Source organism: Lepidochelys kempii, chromosome 8, assembly GCF_965140265.1.
Source record: "Lepidochelys kempii isolate rLepKem1 chromosome 8, rLepKem1.hap2, whole genome shotgun sequence".
Taxonomy (NCBI): Eukaryota; Metazoa; Chordata; order Testudines; family Cheloniidae; genus Lepidochelys; species Lepidochelys kempii.
Window position 1 is genome coordinate 96879873 of NC_133263.1, and position 17849 is coordinate 96897721.

General features: G+C 40.5%; 1 protein-coding gene across 7 annotated transcripts in view; it reads left to right on the forward strand.

Annotated features, from left to right (window-relative positions):
• The window catches only part of SLC1A7 (solute carrier family 1 member 7), a 95146-nt gene that overhangs the window by 940 nt on the left and 76357 nt on the right, over positions 1-17849 (forward strand). For 2 of the 7 annotated variants that reach the window (XM_073357662.1, XM_073357665.1), the window contains exons 1-4: positions 3585-3686; positions 4620-4670; positions 5906-5971; positions 7749-7828. The exons of 1 other annotated variant lie outside the window; for it this stretch is intronic. In XM_073357662.1, the coding sequence (XP_073213763.1) occupies positions 5912-5971; positions 7749-7828 (140 nt within the window). In that variant the 5' untranslated portion in view covers positions 3585-3686; positions 4620-4670; positions 5906-5911. Of the gene's footprint in view, positions 1-3581; positions 3687-4619; positions 4671-5164; positions 5972-6059; positions 6436-7748; positions 7829-17849 lie in introns of those variants that run through there. 4 more of the 7 variants (XM_073357667.1, XM_073357663.1, XM_073357668.1 and 1 more) reach the window with 4 other exon arrangements.

Genomic DNA, 17849 nt, shown 5'->3' on the forward strand with positions numbered 1-17849 from the left:
GCAGTAATCCAAGTAAAACTGAGATGAGGGTTCACATTCATAGAATACCAGGGGTGGAAAGTCCTCTAGTCCAACCCCCTGCTCAAAGCAGGCCCACTCCCCAATTTCTGCCCCAAATGGTCCCCTCAAGGATTGAGCTCACAACGCTGGGTTTTGCAGGGCAATGCTCAAACCAGGGAGCTATCCCTCCTTGCAGGATGCTGATTATATTTAAAAGCCTGGGGTATGGTATGGACTACTGCAGTCACTGTGGCTGTGCTTGTCCCACCTTTCTTTCTCTAAAAGCAAAGCCACCCTCTCTGATCACGGCATGAACCAGTACTCTGGGCAAGTCATAACAGATGGAACCTTAAGGGGGGCTTTGGCTAATGTGTTCAGTAGTTTTCAGCTTCCTTTTGAAGCTGTAAGAGCAAGGGTTACATGAGGTTAGCTACTTTGTAACAACAATAATACCTTGCACTCCCTGGAGCTTTCCATTCCAGGATATTAGAGTGCTGTACAAACATGAATAAACTAATTTTCACTCTGCCCCTCCGAGGTATGGAAGTATCAGCCTGTCATTTTACAGTTGGGGAAACTGAGGCACTACACAATTAAGTCACTGGCCCAAAGTCATACGAGTCAGTAGCAGAATTGAGAATATTCACAATCCTATGCATTAATTTGGAGCATACCTAAGCAGAAAAGTAAGACAAACTGAAAGTATGTTTGACAGGAAATATTGTAACTGGACACAACAGGGTATTAAGAGTAATCCTCCATAGGTAAGGATGTGAGCAAGATGATCTGCTAATAATGGGCCTTTTCCATCTCTTAACATCTTTGATGCTAAAATTACAGCAGCATATTCTTGCAGATGAGTGAAGTATTCATACAGGTGAATGCATCCCACAGCAAATTAAAAATCCACAAAAAGAGAAGCTTCTGTACTTTGAAAAATCTCTTTTCTAATATTTGTAAGATTCCACTTATTTTCAGTTTTGCCCCATCTTTTCCTGCTGCTGTCTGAAGGAATTTTACTGACAACCTTCTAAGACTGAGTTACTTCTGAGATAGGTACAGGTCACTAATGTTACACTGATCTCTGAGTTCCATCTCAGGGGCTGTACTGTCACTTAAATACCTCAAGGAATTAGTTATGGGTACTTCACTAGTAGTTTCATCAATCAAATTACCAAGGTGAAAATATCTTGGTGTCTATGCTGCTTTCTTAACTTCTTATATAACAGAAGCCTCAAAAATGTTTTTAAAATGTTCAGAGGATGAAAATATCAATAATTAAAGAGGCACTTTTGACTTGAAATTTCAGCTTTTAAAAAAAGGTTTAACCTAACAGTAGTTTCAGGAACTATTCTTGCCATTTCATAGAATCATAGAATCATAGAATGTCAGGGTTGGAAGGGACCTCAGGAGGTCATCTAGTCCAACCCCCTGCTCAAAAGCAGGACCCATACCCAATTAAATCATCCCAGCCAGGGCTTTGTCAAGCCTGACCTTAAAAACTTCTAAGGAAGGAGATTCCACCACCTCCCTAGGCAACGCATTCCAGTGTTTCACCACCCTCCTAGTGAAAAAGTTTTTCCTAATATCCAACCTAAACCTCCCCCACTGCAACTGGAGACCATTACTCCTTGTCCTGTCCTCTTCCACCACTGAGAATAGTCTAGAACCATCCTCTCTGGAACCACCTCTCAGGTAGTTGAAAGCAGCTATCAAATCCCCCCTCATTCTTCTCTTCTGCAGACTAAACAATCCCACTTCCCTCAGCCTCTCCTCATAACTCATGTGTTCCAGACCCCTTATCATTTTTGTTGCCCTTCGCTGGACACTCTCCAATTTATCCACATCCTTCTTGTAGTGTGGGGCCCAAAACTGGACACAGTACTCCAGATGAGGCCTCACCAATGTCGAATAGAGGGGGATGATCACGTCCCTCGATCTGCTCGCCATGCCCCTACTTATACATCCCAAAATGCCATTGGCCTTCTTGGCAACAAGGGCACACTGCTGGCTCATATCCAGCTTCTCATCCACTGTCACCCCTAGGTCCTTTTCCGCAGAACTGCTGCCTAGCCATTCGGTCCCTAGTCTGTAGCTGTGTATTGGGTTCTTCCGTCCTAAGTGCAGGACCCTGCACTTATCCTTATTGAACCTCATCAGATTTCTTTTGGCCCAATCCTCCAATTTGTCTAGGGCCCTCTGTATCCTATCCCTGCCCTCCAGCGTATCTACCACTCCTCCCAGTTTAGTATCATCCGCAAATTTGCTGAGAGTGCAATCCACACCATCCTCCAGATCATTTATGAAGATATTGAACAAAACTGGCCCCAGGACCGACCCTGGGGCACTCCACTTGACACCGGCTGCCAATTAGACATGGAGCCATTGATCACTACCCGTTGAGCCCAACAATCTAGCCAACTTTCTACTCACCTTATAGTGCATTCATCCAGCCCATACTTCCTTAACTTGCTGACAAGAATACTGTGGGAGACCGTGTCAAAAGCTTTGCTAAAGTCAAGATACAATACATCCACTGCTTTCCCTTCATCCACAGAACCAGTAATCTCATCATAGAAGGCAATTAGATTGGTCAGGCATGACCTTTCCTTGGTGAATCCATGCTGACTGTTCCTGATCACTTTCCTCTCATGTAAGTGCTTCAGGATTGATTCTTTGAGGACCTGCTCCATGATTTTTCCGGGGACTGAAGTGAGGCTTACTGGCCTGTAGTTCCCAGAATCCTCCTTCTTCCCTTTTTTAAAGATTGGCACTACATTAGCCTTTTTCCAGTCATCCGGGACTTCCCCCGTTCGCCACGAGTTTTCAAAGATAATGGCCAATGGCTCTGCAATCACATTTAGTCCCACTTCCAGTTTTTGTGGTTTTAAACTACATTTTCTTGTTTTAAAGTTTTCTCTACCCTGTTGCTTTGTGAAAGACCCACAGGAATAAAAGGGGAAATTGATTCATTGACTATACAGGGGAAACAGTGAAAGTCATTACACACAAAGGTATTTTCAAATGTGCAACATAAACAAATTACAATATATATTTTTCTTTAAGTTATAGTAATCTTTAGTGCTACATGTAATAACAGCACATTTACAGTCATAAATGTGATTTTTTTTAAATTGATAGTCTCTTTAAAAGAAAGGTATAAGTAGGAAAATTCCCGAGTGTAAATCACGAAAGGAAAATGCCACAATGATAATACTTTACACCTATTTAAGATACCATCCTTCAAGATGACGAATGCCTCCCATGAGGTGATGAGTGCCCTCAATTCCTATTAAAGTGAACAGGAACTGAAGGTGCTCAGCACCTTGTAGGATCAAGTAATTTCACCACTCTGATCCTGTTACGGCAGTAGTGTTGTCCCCATTTTACAGACATGAAGAGTCTTTCCCAAGGTCATATAACAAATGGTGGGCTGAGAACTGAACCCATATATAGTATGTGTTTGGTACAACATACCATGGTTATACCATTACACAGATATGATATCAGTGTTCAAGTGAATGGCTAACATTTTATTAATTATAGCATATGCCAGACTTAAGTTTTTATTGACATTCCCTACTACAGTACATAATTATAGTGTAAATTTCATTTTGGATAGTTTATTTTCCTGTTATTACAGATTGGTGTGAAGCCTCTTGACCTAGATGTACCACGTAGAAAAGGTGTGTTTTCAGAGACTTAGCAATTCATGGAAGCAAATACGTAGAAGATGGATTGTGGCGGGGTAGGAGACTTAAGTGTTGGATGAGTAATAGCAGATTTTTAATTACCTACATTTAGAAAGTGCCTTTGCTTTAGAAGGGTTCTAAAGAGCCTTACAAACTGTATATATGGGAACTGCTCCTGAAATGCAGCCATCTCTGGGATGGTTTATGACAATAGTCAGAGCACAGCAACATTGCACAACAGTTTGGAACAGGACTTGAATATCATATCCAAGTAAAGCTGTAGAGCAGTGGTTCCCAAATTTGTTCCGCTGCTTGTGCAGGGAAAGCCCCTGGCGGCCTGGGCCAGTTTGTTTACCTGCCGCGTCTGCAGGTTTGGCCGATTGTGGCTCTCAGTGGCCTTGGTTCGCTGCTCCAAGCCAATGGGAGCTGCTGGAAGTGGCATTGGCTGAGGGATATGCTGGCCGCTGTTTCCAGCAGCTCCCATTGGCCTGGAGCTAAATTCTCAGATGATTGTCTGTACTGGACATGCTCCAAACCTGGTCTGTGCACAACTTTCTCTGCATTTGCTCCTCCAAGCACTGAGGAGTAACTGTAACATTAGGTGCAGGAACTGAGAGTAGGGAAACTGTCTTTTCTGTGCTGTCAGTGATCCTGCTGCTAGTGCCTAGGGGCTGCATGGAGAAGGAGGAAGCTGCCTAACTGGAATGCCATAGGGTGATGGGAACAGAGACAGACTGGGGGAAGGAGGACAGAGGTGGAATAGGATGGGGCAGAGTGGGCAGAGACAAGCTTGTGGGGGATAGAGGCAGTGGCAAGGACAGAGACAGGCTGTGAGGGCAGGGATTAGGCAGAGAAAGGCTGTTATGACACATACTAGGGGTGGGTGGAAAAGAAGGGTCTGTAACCACTAGATACACTTTCTTCCAGAACCTGAAATGAATCCAGGATTCCTGAGTCTCAGCATTACTCCTCTGTCTGGTAAATAACTGTGAAAACCAACTGCTAAAAGTGTGTGTCACATCCCCCTCTAGTTGCTGGCCCACATCCCAGATAACAACCTGCTCCTGCTATTGATTGCAGTGACAAATGTGTGTGCTGTGGAGCGTGAGGATCAATATGGTTCCACATAGTCAAATTTCTGTTTTTTCTGTTTGATTTTTTAAAAATATAAGAAATTATATTTTAAAAAAATCTGTTAAAAGAATATTAAGATTGCAAAGTCAAGCACTCAAAAGTTAGGTTACTCCAGAATTAAGGTTGCCTGTGCAACCTTAATTTGGCCCTCTTGTGCATATAAATTGTGATACAGTCTTTAATTACATAAACACACACTTTTTTTTCTGGGATCTAGCCTCATTCAGTGCACAAAATGGAGGGATGCTGCTCACTGCTCATTACTATATTTATGGTTTATTTATTTGTTTATTTTATATTATTTATTTATATTCAGTATTTCTTTTTGGTCTCATCATTCAGTGTGTGGCCCATTGCCATATTTACCATACAAACTCTGTACTGAATACATAATTATTAATTTCCTCATGGGCTTTTCTACAGGGCTCATGTGTAGTGTGCTCATCTATAATATAATACAGTGCTAAACATAATCTTATGAATCCCCCATGTATACTGTACAGTGTTATAGATTGTTTATAGAAACACTTCAGAATGCTAGAGTTATGGTCCAAACACCGTACTAACAATATGGTATGCTATAGTTTAGTGGATGGTTGTGATAGTATAGTTTTACAAGACATTCATTATACTGCAGAAAAATCTATGTTTGAATTGAATGAATGGGACGATTAGACATACCAAAGGAAAGGAAAGATCCATGTGGGTTAGGCTGATAATCCTCTGAAAGTAAGTTGGCCCCTGCTCTAATCAACACAGTGGAAGGCGGGAAAGTGAAATCATTTCACTCCCAAGATAAAAAATGTGAAGTACTGTCGAGTCCCCTTTTATGTTTTTCTCCAATAATATTCAGTTTGTTAATGCAGTTTATCATTGTATTTGCCCAGCCTTTTGCTAACCACATTTACTAAAAGCAAAAACCAGACCTGCTTTAGTTAATGAAGTTCAGTCTCACCTGATCTGACCTGTTGTGATAGTCCAGTTCAAAGTGTTACCTGCCCTGCCCTTTAGTATATGTACTGTATGAAAAATATATTTTCTGTCCATTTAAATGCATAACTTTCACTACTTCTTTCTAGGCCTGGATGTTAGGAGACCATGATTCAAGGGTTAAGGAATACATGAAAATATTATTTTTCATTCATGTGAGTGTCACTCTGTTCTGACTCACTCTTGTTTTAGAAATACTACTACATTCTGTTCTAATTTTCCAGAGCTCCTTAATCTTCTTCCAGGTTCTTAATGATGTAGTCAATAATAGGATTGTTGGTATTAATTTGGAACAATAATGCCAGCTGCATGCTTGGTGGCTATTGGCAGAGGGGTGACCTTGCTGGTCAGCTAAGCAGTCCTAGAAGTGCTTTGATCTGATCTATACAGAGCTAGAGCTGTCTATTCTAACAAGGGAAGCTAGTGAGGTCTCTCTGCATGGGATGCTGATTCTTCTCCAAAGAGCACTGAGGACAGCATGGCAGTGGCATTTGATGCAATGCTGGCTCGGGTCAAGGATGTTTGTAAAAGAAATGGTTTGCTCATTCTGTCAGTATTGTCTGTGATAGTGGGATGTCTTCTTGGATTCTTCCTCAGGACCAGGCGGCTCTCTCAGCAGGTCAGTAACAAATGAGTGTGACACTGGGCAGAAAATGTCAGTTCTGTAGCAAAAGAAGAGATAAAACAACCTATGGAACTTCAAGGATGGGTATTTCAAGACAAAAATTAATTTGTTAGTGTGGTAGTATTTTGATAGGCGCCTACCTTGTTTTCTTTGGGTCCTTCCATAGATTTTATATACAATATACGCTGGACAAACTGTCATTAAGACACTGCAAGTCTACCTGAAGAAGCACATTGTGATGTTGCATGTATGAATACAGGATTTTGAAACTGAATGAAATACTGCATTGTACTATATAGAAATGGTAACAGTGTAACTTGTTAACTGGTGTCAGAGTACATTCTATTTGAATTTGTATTAGAACATGTATTTCCAATGAAAATACTAGGGAAATTTTTATGGTTAACATACCAGAGTAACAGATATTTATTTCACACTGAGTATATTTTATAAGAACTGAACTGGGATGTCCCATTAATAAAAGCACAACTTATTACATTCACCAGGGGATTTCTCTTCAAACACCTCTACTAATCTGTTTGTAGGTGCTCAATTCTTTCTATCCAGAATAGCCTGACAGACCAGACAGGCAGTGACAAATGCATTGCTGAACAAATTTTTCCCTAAGAATAAACGTTTTAATATTTTAAACAAGTTATGGTACTTCAAAAATATGTGATCATTAAACCAATTTTGACATATTCTGCTGCTGGCCCTGAGTTGAAAATCTTCTACGTCCAAACAATAGCTTCATGCACATAGAGTGATATGGGCAAAATACAGAATAAAGAGATTATGCAGCGAAACCTATTAATTGTGGCCATAAAGGGTCTATATATTTCACTGCTTTGGCACGCAGATGCACAATACAATTAGATTAATATGGAGAAACCACTGAAGGGGATGGAGATATTACTGATCATTAGGACAGGTGTCTGTGACTAACGAATTCTCACTAGCACCTATTTCATTGTACTGTTAAGGCAGAATTGTTTTTTGTTTGTTTTTTTTTAGATCCACAATATTTCAAAGTGTCCCTGAGTGAAGCAAAGCTTATTTTATTTTCTCCTGAACACATTACATAGCCCTAGTCAGAACACATTACGTAGTCCTAGTCATTTACAAAAAATTTCCCCAACTTCTGCCATCTGTACCACTTGAAATGATATGCAGTAGTTGCAAGTAATATAAACCGATCGTACAATTTTATGAGAACATTCAGTTTTACCAGCAACTGTAAGGTGCCTTATGAAGAAAGAGACTCTTACACATCAAAACCATAAACACATCTCTCCATATATTTGTAGGAAATTAGTTATTTCCAATTCCCCGGGGAGTTATTGATGAGGATGCTGAAAATGTTGATTCTACCACTGGTTGTCTCAAGGTAAGTGAGTGCGACAATTTGCTCAAAATAATAGATCTAGTGTCCTAAATGAGGCAACAAAACTACCTTTACATTGTAACTAAGTTGTTGTGTAAGTGCAAAGACTATTGTAGAAAGCGCTATAATGCATTAATATTTTGTGACGGATTTATGAACATGGATAGAAAAACGTGGCTTTAGCTGAAGAGGGTTCTGGATCAATAGGAACATCCTGCCAAAATAACTCACAGAAATATTGTTTGCTAACAAACTAGCTTTTGAAATGAACTTATATTTTTCATTTTAAAAAAATGATTTTTTATTGAAAGTAAACAAATTAAAATGTTGTATGAATCAACCACTATACCATAAGCTAAATCTAATCTGTTGAAAAAATATAACTTGCAAGTCATACAAAACATCACAGTTAATTTACACTTCTTTGCCATATTTTGAGAGAGAGACTTGCTATAGAGAGACTTCGGGGGAGGGATAGCTCAGTGGTTTGAGCATTAGCCTGCTAAACCTAAGGTTGTGAGATCAATCTGTGAGGGGGCCATTTAGGGATCTGGGGCAAAAATTGGGGATTGGTCCTGCTTTGAGCAGGGAGTTGGACTAGATGACCTCCTGTGGTCCCTTCTAACCCTGGTATTCTATAGTATAAGGAAAGAATATATGTGGTCACTAAACTAGCATGTGTTTTGTATTAGCTTCAACTGGAGTTGTGTTTGCTCTGAAAATCAGGCCCATAATGCTTTGAAAAAAGCATTATATAGACTAGATTATGTGCTCGAAATATTAGCTCTGTCTATTTCCAAGAGACAGTGAAATACAAATGTATAGTGTCTGATGTCCTGGCTGCATGGTGGTGTTTATTCCAGATCACTTTTAAACTCACTCAAATAAAAAATGACTTTATTGGAGACTTTTTGTTTATTGAGACAAAACTGTAAAGTAGGTATGAAATCTCTACAGTGATATTTGCCAAACCTTGCTCTGAGCCTGTCAGTCAGACATACTAAGAGAAATGACAAGCATAATAAGGAGGAATGGGATTCCAGACTGAACACATTTTTTTTTTTTTGGTCATTGGAATGTACATTCATTTTCACAAAGAAGACTAGGGTAGCTTATCCACAGCTGAGAGCAAAATTAATGTTAATTTGTCTCTTAGTTTGGAGGCACTGTATATGTCCAGTGTTAGCAGAGCAGTATTATGTAAGCTCACATAGCTTTTACTTCCAAGGCATTCCTAATCAGTAAAGGCAAGTGTAAACTAACATGCATTATATGGAAAATAGCATGCCTGATGAACTTGCAGCTTAATTAATCCCTTCTGGAAATAATACCATAACTAATTTTATATAGTGCCTTTGCCAAGCTTGGCAAAATTCAACTTTTTAAAATAATTTCAATGGATAATATCCATCTATTTTAAGTGCCTTTTTCTATATTTATTTAAGTTTTCACAGTTGTGGGAAGTTATGTGGGGGGTGTCAGACATCAGTGAGTCAGACAGTAATTATTTAATGAGAGTAGACATTGTGATTCAAAAAATTAAAGTTTTATAATCATTAAAACCCAAATTGTCACCATCACATGTCAAAATATACAAAATAAATATTCTTAAATCAAACTCTAATTAGTTCTCAAGCAATATTTTTTGTTACTTTGCCCATCTGTAAATTTGGATTATTATCAATGGAAATATTTTTTGTTGTTTTGTGTGTGTAAACTATCCCACTGCGTAGGAATAGGAAGTATGGTAAGAGACCACCCGGGCTTAACCAGGAGATCTTCAATGATCTAAAACTCAAAAAAGAGTCCTACGAAAAGTGGAAACTTGGTCAAATTACAAAGGATGAATATAAACAAATAACACAAGTATGTAGCAACAAAATTAGAAAAGCCAAGGCACAATACAAGATCAAACTAGCTAGGGACATAAAAGGAAACAAGAAAACATTCTACAAATACATTAGAAGCAAGAGGAAGACCAAGGACAGAGTAGGCCTGTTACTCAATGAGGGGGGAAAGACAATAACAGAAAATGTGGAAATGGCAAAGGTGCTTAATGACTTCTTTGTTTCGGTTTTCACCAAGAAGGTTGGTGGCAATTGGACGTCTAATGTAGTGAATGCTGATGAAAATGAGGTAGGATCAGAGTCTAAAATAGGGAAAGAACAAGTCAAAAATTACTTAGACAAGTTAGATGTCTTCAAATCACCAGGATCCGATGAAATGCATCCTAGAATACTCAAGGAGCTGACTGAGGAGATATCTGAGCCATTAGCAATTATCTTTGAAAGTCATGGGAGACGGGAGACATTCCAGAAGACTGGAAAAGGGCAAATATAGTGCCCATCTATAAAAAGGGAAATAAGGACAACCCCGGGGAATTACAGACCAGTCAGTTTAACTTCTGTCCCTGGAAAGATAATGGAGCAAATAATTAAGCAATCAATTTGCAAACACCTAGAAAATAATAAGGTGATAAATAACAGCATGGATTTGTCAAGAACAAATCATGTCAAACCAACCTGATAGCTTTCTTTGACAGGGTAACAAGCCTTGTGGCTAGGGGGGAAGCGGTAGGTGTAGTATATCTTGACTTTAGTAAGGCTTTTGATACTGTTTCGCATGACCTCATAAACAAACTAGGAAAATGCAACCTAGATAAAACTACTACAAGGTGGCTGCATAACTGGTTGGAAAATATTCCCAGAGTGTAGTTATCAGTGGTTCAGTCATGCTGAAAGGGCATAACGAGTGGGGTCCTGCAGGGATCGGTTCTGGGTCCGGTTCTGTTCAACATCTTCATCAATGATTTAGATAATAACATAGAGAGTACACTTATAAAGCTTGTGAACGATACCAAGCTGGGAGGGGTTGCAAGTGCTTTGGAGGATAGGATTAAAATTCAAAATGATCTGGACAAACTGGAGAAATGGTCTGAAGTAAATAGCATGAAATTTAATCAGGACAAATGCAAAGTACTCCACTTAGGAAAGAACAATCAGTTGCACACATACAAAATGGGAAATCATTGCCTAGGAAGGAGTACTGCAGAAAGGGATCTGGGGGTCATAGTGGATCACAAGCTAAATATGAGTCAACAGTGTAACACTGTTGCAAAAAAAGCAAACATAATTCTGGGATGTATTAGCAGGAGTACTGTAAGCAAGACATGAGAAGTAATTCTTCCGCTCTACTCTGCACTGATTAGGCCTCAACTGGAGTATTGTGTCCAGTTCTGGGCGTCACGTTTCAGGAAAGATGTGGACAAATTGGATAAACTCCAGAGAAGAGCGACAAAAATGATTAAAGGTCTAGAAAACATGACCTGTGAGGGAAGATTGAAAAAATCAGGTTTATTTAGTCTGGAGAAGAGAAGACTGAGAGGCGACGTGATAACAGTTTTCAAGTACATAAAAGGTTGTTACAAGGAGGAGGGAGAAAAATTATTGTCCTTAACCTCTGAGGATAGGACAAGAAGCAATGGGCTTCAATTGCAGCAAGGAAGGTTTAGGTTGGACATTAGGAAAAACTTGCTAACTGTCAGAGTGGTTAAGTACTGGAATAAATTGCCTAGGGAGGTTGTGGAATCTCCATCATTGGGGATTTTTAAAAGCAGGTTGAACAAACAGCTGTCAGGGATGGTCTAGATAATACTTAGTCCTGCCTTGAGTGCAGGGACTGGACTAGACGACCTCTTGAGGTCCCTTCCAGTTCTATGATTCAAAATATGTAGGCATGATAGTAGGCAAAATATGTAGGTCACACAGTGGGGAAGTGGCACTGTATGTGAAAGAAAGCATAGAGTCAAATACAGTAAAAATCTTAAATGAATCCAACAATACCATAGAATCTCTATGGATAGAAATTCCATGCTTGAATAAGAAGATTGTATCAGTAGGAACACACTGACGACCACCTGACCAGGATGGTGACTATGATTGTGAAATTCTCCGGGAGATTAGATAGGCCACAAAAACAGAAAACCCAATAATAATGGGCGATTTCAACTATCCACATATTAACTGGGAACCTGTCACCTCAGGATGGGATGCAGACATAAAATTTCTAGACATCATTAAAGATTGCTTCTTGGAGCAGCTAATCCTGAAACTCAAAAGGGGAGAGGCAATTCCTGATTTAGTCCTAAATGGCACACAGGATCTGTTCAAGAGGTGAATATAGCGGAACCTCTTGGTAATAGCAACCATAATGGAATTAATGTAGTATCCTTGTGTGGGGGAAAATGCCAAAGAAACCCACCACAGTAGCATTTAACTTCAAAAAGAAGAACTACACAAAAATGAGGAAGCTAATTAAACAGAAATTAAAAGGAACAGCCACAAGAGTAAAATACCTTCAAGCTGCATGGACACTTTTTAAAAACACTATGATAGAGGCTCAAACTAACTGTATACCCAAAATAAAAAACAGAGGACCAAAAAAAAAAAAACTGCCATCATGGCTAAACAACACAGTAAAAGAGGCGGTTAGAGACAAAAAGACATCCTTTAAAAACTGGAAGTTAAATCCTACAGAGGAAAATAGAAAGGAGCATAAATTCTCGCAAGTCAAGTTTAAAAGTATAATTAGGGTGGCCAAAAAAGAAGAGCAACTGGCAAAAGACACAACAAAAATTGCTGTTAGTTTTTAAGTACAGCAGAAGAAGAAAGCCTGCCAAACAATCAGTGGGGCCACTGGACAATCAAGGTGCGAAAGGCTGTTGCAGAGAAGCTAAATGAATTCTTTGCATTGGTCTTCACTGCAGAGGATGTGAGGAAGATTCCCACACCTGAGCCATTCTTTTTAGGTGATAGATCTGAGGAACTGTCCCAGAGTGACGTGTCAATAGAGGATGATTTGGAACAAGTTGATAAACAGAAATAAGTCACCAGGACCAGATGGTATTCCCCCATGTGTTCTGAAGGAATTCAAATATGAAACTGCAGAACTACTAACTGTGGTATGCAAAAAGAAAAGGAGTACTTGTGGCACCTTAGAGACTAACCAATTTATTAGAGCATAAGCTTTCATGAGCTACAGCTCACTTCATCAGATGCATATCATGGAAACTGCAGCAGACTTTATATATACACAAAGAATATGAACCAATACCTGGGGTGGGAGGAGGTATTGGTTCATATTCTTTGTGTATATATAAAGTCTGCTGCAGTTTCCACGATATGCATCTGATGAAGTGAGCTGTAGCTCACGAAAGCTTATGCTCTAATAAATTGGTTAGTCTCTAAGGTGCCACAAGTACTCCTTTTCTTTTTGCGAATACAGACTAACACGGCTGTTACTCTGATAACTGTGGTATGTAACCTATGATTTAGCCTCTGTACCATATGACTGGCAGATAGCTAATGTGAGGCCAATTTTTTAAAAAGGCTCCAGAGGCAGTTACAGGCCAATAAGCCTAACTTCAGTAACAGGCAAATTGGCTGAAACTGTAGTAAAAAACAGAATTATCAGACACATAGATGAACACAATATGTTGGGGGTACAGTCAACATGGCTGTTGTAAAGGGAAATCATGCCTCACCAATATATTAGAATTCTTTGAGGAGGGTCAAGAAACCTGTGGACAAGGGTGATCCAGTAGAAGTAGTGTACTTGGACTTTCAGAAAAGCATTGGCAAGATCTCCACCAAAGTCTCTTAAGCACAGTAAAGAGTCATGGGATAGGGGGGTCAAGAAACCTGTGGACAAAGGTGATCCAGTAGAAGTAGTGTAGTTGGACTTTCAGAAAACTATTGGCAAGATCCCCACTGTGCCCACAAGGGCTGGGGCGGGGGGGGGGGGAGATACCAGCGAAAGGAGGACACTCAGGCCTAAGAATAGTAAACTATGCTTTATTGAAGGAAGGAAGAATTAGGCTCCAATCTGCGCGGGGAGCCCCTAGGATGCGCGGAGGGGCTGCAGGGGACTCTGGCCGTTCAGCTGACCAGGCAGGACTCCGCCGGGGGGGAGTTCTCTGCGGCGCTATATTTTCCGTGCTTATCTCGAGGTTACATGGGGTCAACAGCTGGTTACATTCTTATATGTACGATTTATGCTCATTACATAAACTGACTCGTTTACAGGCAAAAATATGCTGAGCTATGCTACAATATCTTTTGGCAGGGTCTGTCGGACAAAGTTCATTGAAACTGCCTGCATCCTCCACTTACCTCCAGTCACATACTCAGTCCACCACTTAGCTCCTCGCCAATCTTCCACAACCTTGCCCCTACACTCACCAAAGTCTATTAAGCACAGTAAAGAGTCATGGGATAAGAGGTCCTCTTATGGATCAGTAACTGGTTAAAAGACAGGAAACAAAGGGTAGGAATAAACATCCACACTGCACAGTGGAGAGAAGTAAATAGCAGAGTCTATACTAGGTCTGATAAATGCAAAGTAATACACATTGGAAAATATAATCCCAACCATACATACAAAATGATGGAGTCTAAATTAGTTGTTACCACTCAAGAAAGAGATCTTGGAGTCAATATGGATAATTTTCTGACAACACCTATTAAATGTGCAGCAGCAGTCAAAAAACTAACAGAATGTCAGAAACCACTGGGAAAGGGATAGATAGTAAAACAGACAACATCATATTGCCACTGTATAAATACATGGTACACCCACACCTTGAATACTGCGTTCAGTTCTGATCACTCCATCTCAAAAAATATATTTTAGAATTGGGAAAAAGTACAGAGGAGAGCAACAAAAATGACTAGGGGTACGGAACTGGTTGTATATGAGGGGAGATTTAAAAGTCTAGGACTGTTCAGTTTGGAAAAGAGATGACTGAGGAGAGATATGACAGAGGTCTACAATATTGTGAATGATGTGGAGAAAGTGAATAAAGTGTTATTTACCCCTTCACATAACACAGGAATCAGGGGTCACCCAATGAAATTAATAGGCATCAGATTTAAAATAAACATAAGGAAGTACTTCACACAATGCACACCCTTGTGATTGCCAGGGGATATTATGGAGGCCAAAAGTATAACTGGATTAAAAAAAGAATTAGATCAGTTCATAGATGATAGGTCCATCAATGGCTATTAGCCAAGATGGTCAGAGATGCAACCCCATGCTCTGGGTGTCGTTAAACCTCTGACTGATAGAAGCTGGGTATGGATGACGGGGTAGATCACTGGATAAATTGCCCTGTTCTGTTCACTCCCTCTGAAGCATCTGGCATCAACCACCTTTCAGAAGAGAGGGTACTGGGCTAGGTGGACCATTTGTCTCACTCAGTATGGCCATTCTTATGTTCTTGTGTGTGGTGATATCAACATTTACCAACATTTACTGATAAAAATCTAATCCTTCCAAGCCCCTCATGCACATACATGCTATCACATTTTCCCCATACCAAATATAATTATATCACACATTGATAAGTATGTTCCACTCTGATTTCATGTTGTAATGTTCTATATTATTCTCCTAGACTGTAAACTCTTTTGGACAGGTAACCTGTAATTAGTTTGGGATAGGTCTCCTGCTGTACAGCTCTATGGGCACTTAGGGCACTATAGAAATAATAGCAAATGGTTTAATAACAACAGTAGACATAATGGCCCAGCTCCTTAGTTATGGTTGAGAAATGCATAGCACAGCTCAGGAGAGGGGTACAAAGGTGACCTTTGCACTCCCGCAGTTCTGGGCCAGCTGTGTGCCTGTGCAGTTCCTTGGCATAATGCAGAACAAAAGCCTTTTATCTACTCTAAGTCATTCTATCTGCCGGTGGCCCAAAAGGGATGCTATAACAGCCAAAGATTAGTAGGATATAGGAAAGAAAACCTCTGCCATGTTCCCTGTGCTGACAACAGTAGAGTGAGGACATGTAGGAGCTACTAGACTAACCCTATCCCACTGGATGGCCCTCCCAACCTGGGGTGGTCCTTCCATGGATAGCTATCCTGTATATAGGGCCAGAAGCTGCTGGTGCTGCAAAGCAAAGTGGCCAAACTACAGAGTAGGATCTGAGCCAGTATCTCTTGCAATATTTGGTGTTTTTCTTAAAGCACCAGCTCCTAGAGTCAGGTGAATATATCACAATCTCAGCTTTCATTTAAAAACAAAAATAAGTTTTGAGTCTCATGGTTGCACAGAACAGCTTAGAAATGTGAATCCTAAAGGCTCAAACACAACAAAATAAATAAACAGAACCCCACTGTCATAGGGTGATGCCAGCCTTTTCAGAGGGAGTAGGCTCAGTGCACCTGTGATTCATCAGCTGCCTCCCAGTTGGGTTTAAAAGAGGGCAGCTGGGCTCTAGAGGGTGAGAGACCTGGTGAGTTAGGGTTGCCCTAGCGTGCAGACTCAATTATTCAGGAAAAAGGCAGGTGAGAGACCTGGGAGACTCTGGAAGGTCCCTGAAGGAAACTGTAGGTGGTTCCATAGGACGCATGATGATAGGAGAGCAATAATAATAATAGGCATTTGCTGGCTAACTTCCCCAAGCTAGAGAGCCAGGGCTGGAGAGAGTAAAGGCCAGAGAGCAACAGAGGGAGTTGCCTACCGATTTTTAAGCTGGAGAGTCAAAGCCGAGGGCCAGAGAGGATGAAGACAGGGGAACAGCAGTGCAGCTCACCTGCTGATGTCTTAGTACCAGAAAGCTGAACCCAGGGGAACAATGAGGAGGCCAAGGATAGGGAGGGATGCTCTGCTGGTGAGGATGATCTCCTAGCAAAGAGGCTGTAGGGGTTCCTGCTGGGAAAAGTGGGGTTCCATTCTAGCTGCAAGGCCTGGAGTGGCCATCCTAGCCGAGAGATAGAAGAAAACTGACAAGGAATCTAACTTTGGCAGAAGACACTGGAGTATGGTACAGAAGGACTCCCAGCAGAGATGCTGCGCGTGTGTGGTGTGGTCCCCACTGAGAAGAGTAGGGTTTTAAGCATTATGTACATTGAGTGTGGGAAATGGACTAAGTTTGGGACTTTTGTTGAGGACTTTTTGAACTATGTTCTGGTAATAAACTGGGCCCCAAAAGAGCTGTTATTTAAGCAAAAGAGCCTGCAGTGGAGCTATTGGGGATTCTGAAAGGAGAAACTGAGGCAGACACACCTATGAGGGTGTTCAAGGAGGCACTGCTGTAGCACACCAACATTAATATTTTTTACAATTTCGTGGTTTTTAACTCTATCTCATAATTATTTGGGAGCCTGATTTCATTATTTTTGAAACCTTGGGGTTGTCAGTACTGCTATAGAATTAAATATAGTTATACACAATATATATGTTTTAGAGGGGACTCAAAGGGCATAGACAAAGGAAAAGAGAAGTGTTCAGGGGAAAACTGACAAAGGAAAAGAGAAGTGTTCAGGGGAAAATTGAAAATAAAAGGTCAATTAGATGTGGGGAAGGGGTGAGGCAAGGATAGAAGGAGGTTCCTGCTACGGGGCTAAAAATAGCAATGTAGACACCAGCTTGGACTGGAGTCTGGGCTCTGAAACCTGGCACAAGGGGTGGGTCTCAGAACTCGAGCTCCAGACCAAGTGGGAACATCTACACTGCTATTTTTTGTGCCGTAGGACAAGCCCAAGTCTGTACAGCCAGGCTCTAAGACTTGCTGCTGGGGGTCTTTTTAGCAGAGTACCCACAGAGTCTAGCTGGACCCTGCCTCCTCTGTTCACCGCAGGAGAACAAGAGCCCATAGTCATACATAAACTAATCATGCATTTGTACACCATAACTTCACTTGTTTTTACAAATATAAGTAATTTCAGAAATATAATTAAATTCCTGTAAAACTGTACATTTTTATAACAACATTTCTCATGCATATATTTAATAAAATCAGCAAGTTAAGGCATATGCTCTCTTTTTTTTAACAATTTACATATACATTTAAAATTAGTCTATTTCTTTGTGGATATGGAGCATCTTCAGCCTGCCCTATAGAAGCAATATTGTTCGAGTTATATGTTAAAGTCCACAGTTTATCCAGGTGGGGTGGGGGAGTGGATTGCTCAGAGGGACTGGTAATTGGGCTACAGAGCCTTTCACCTCTGGG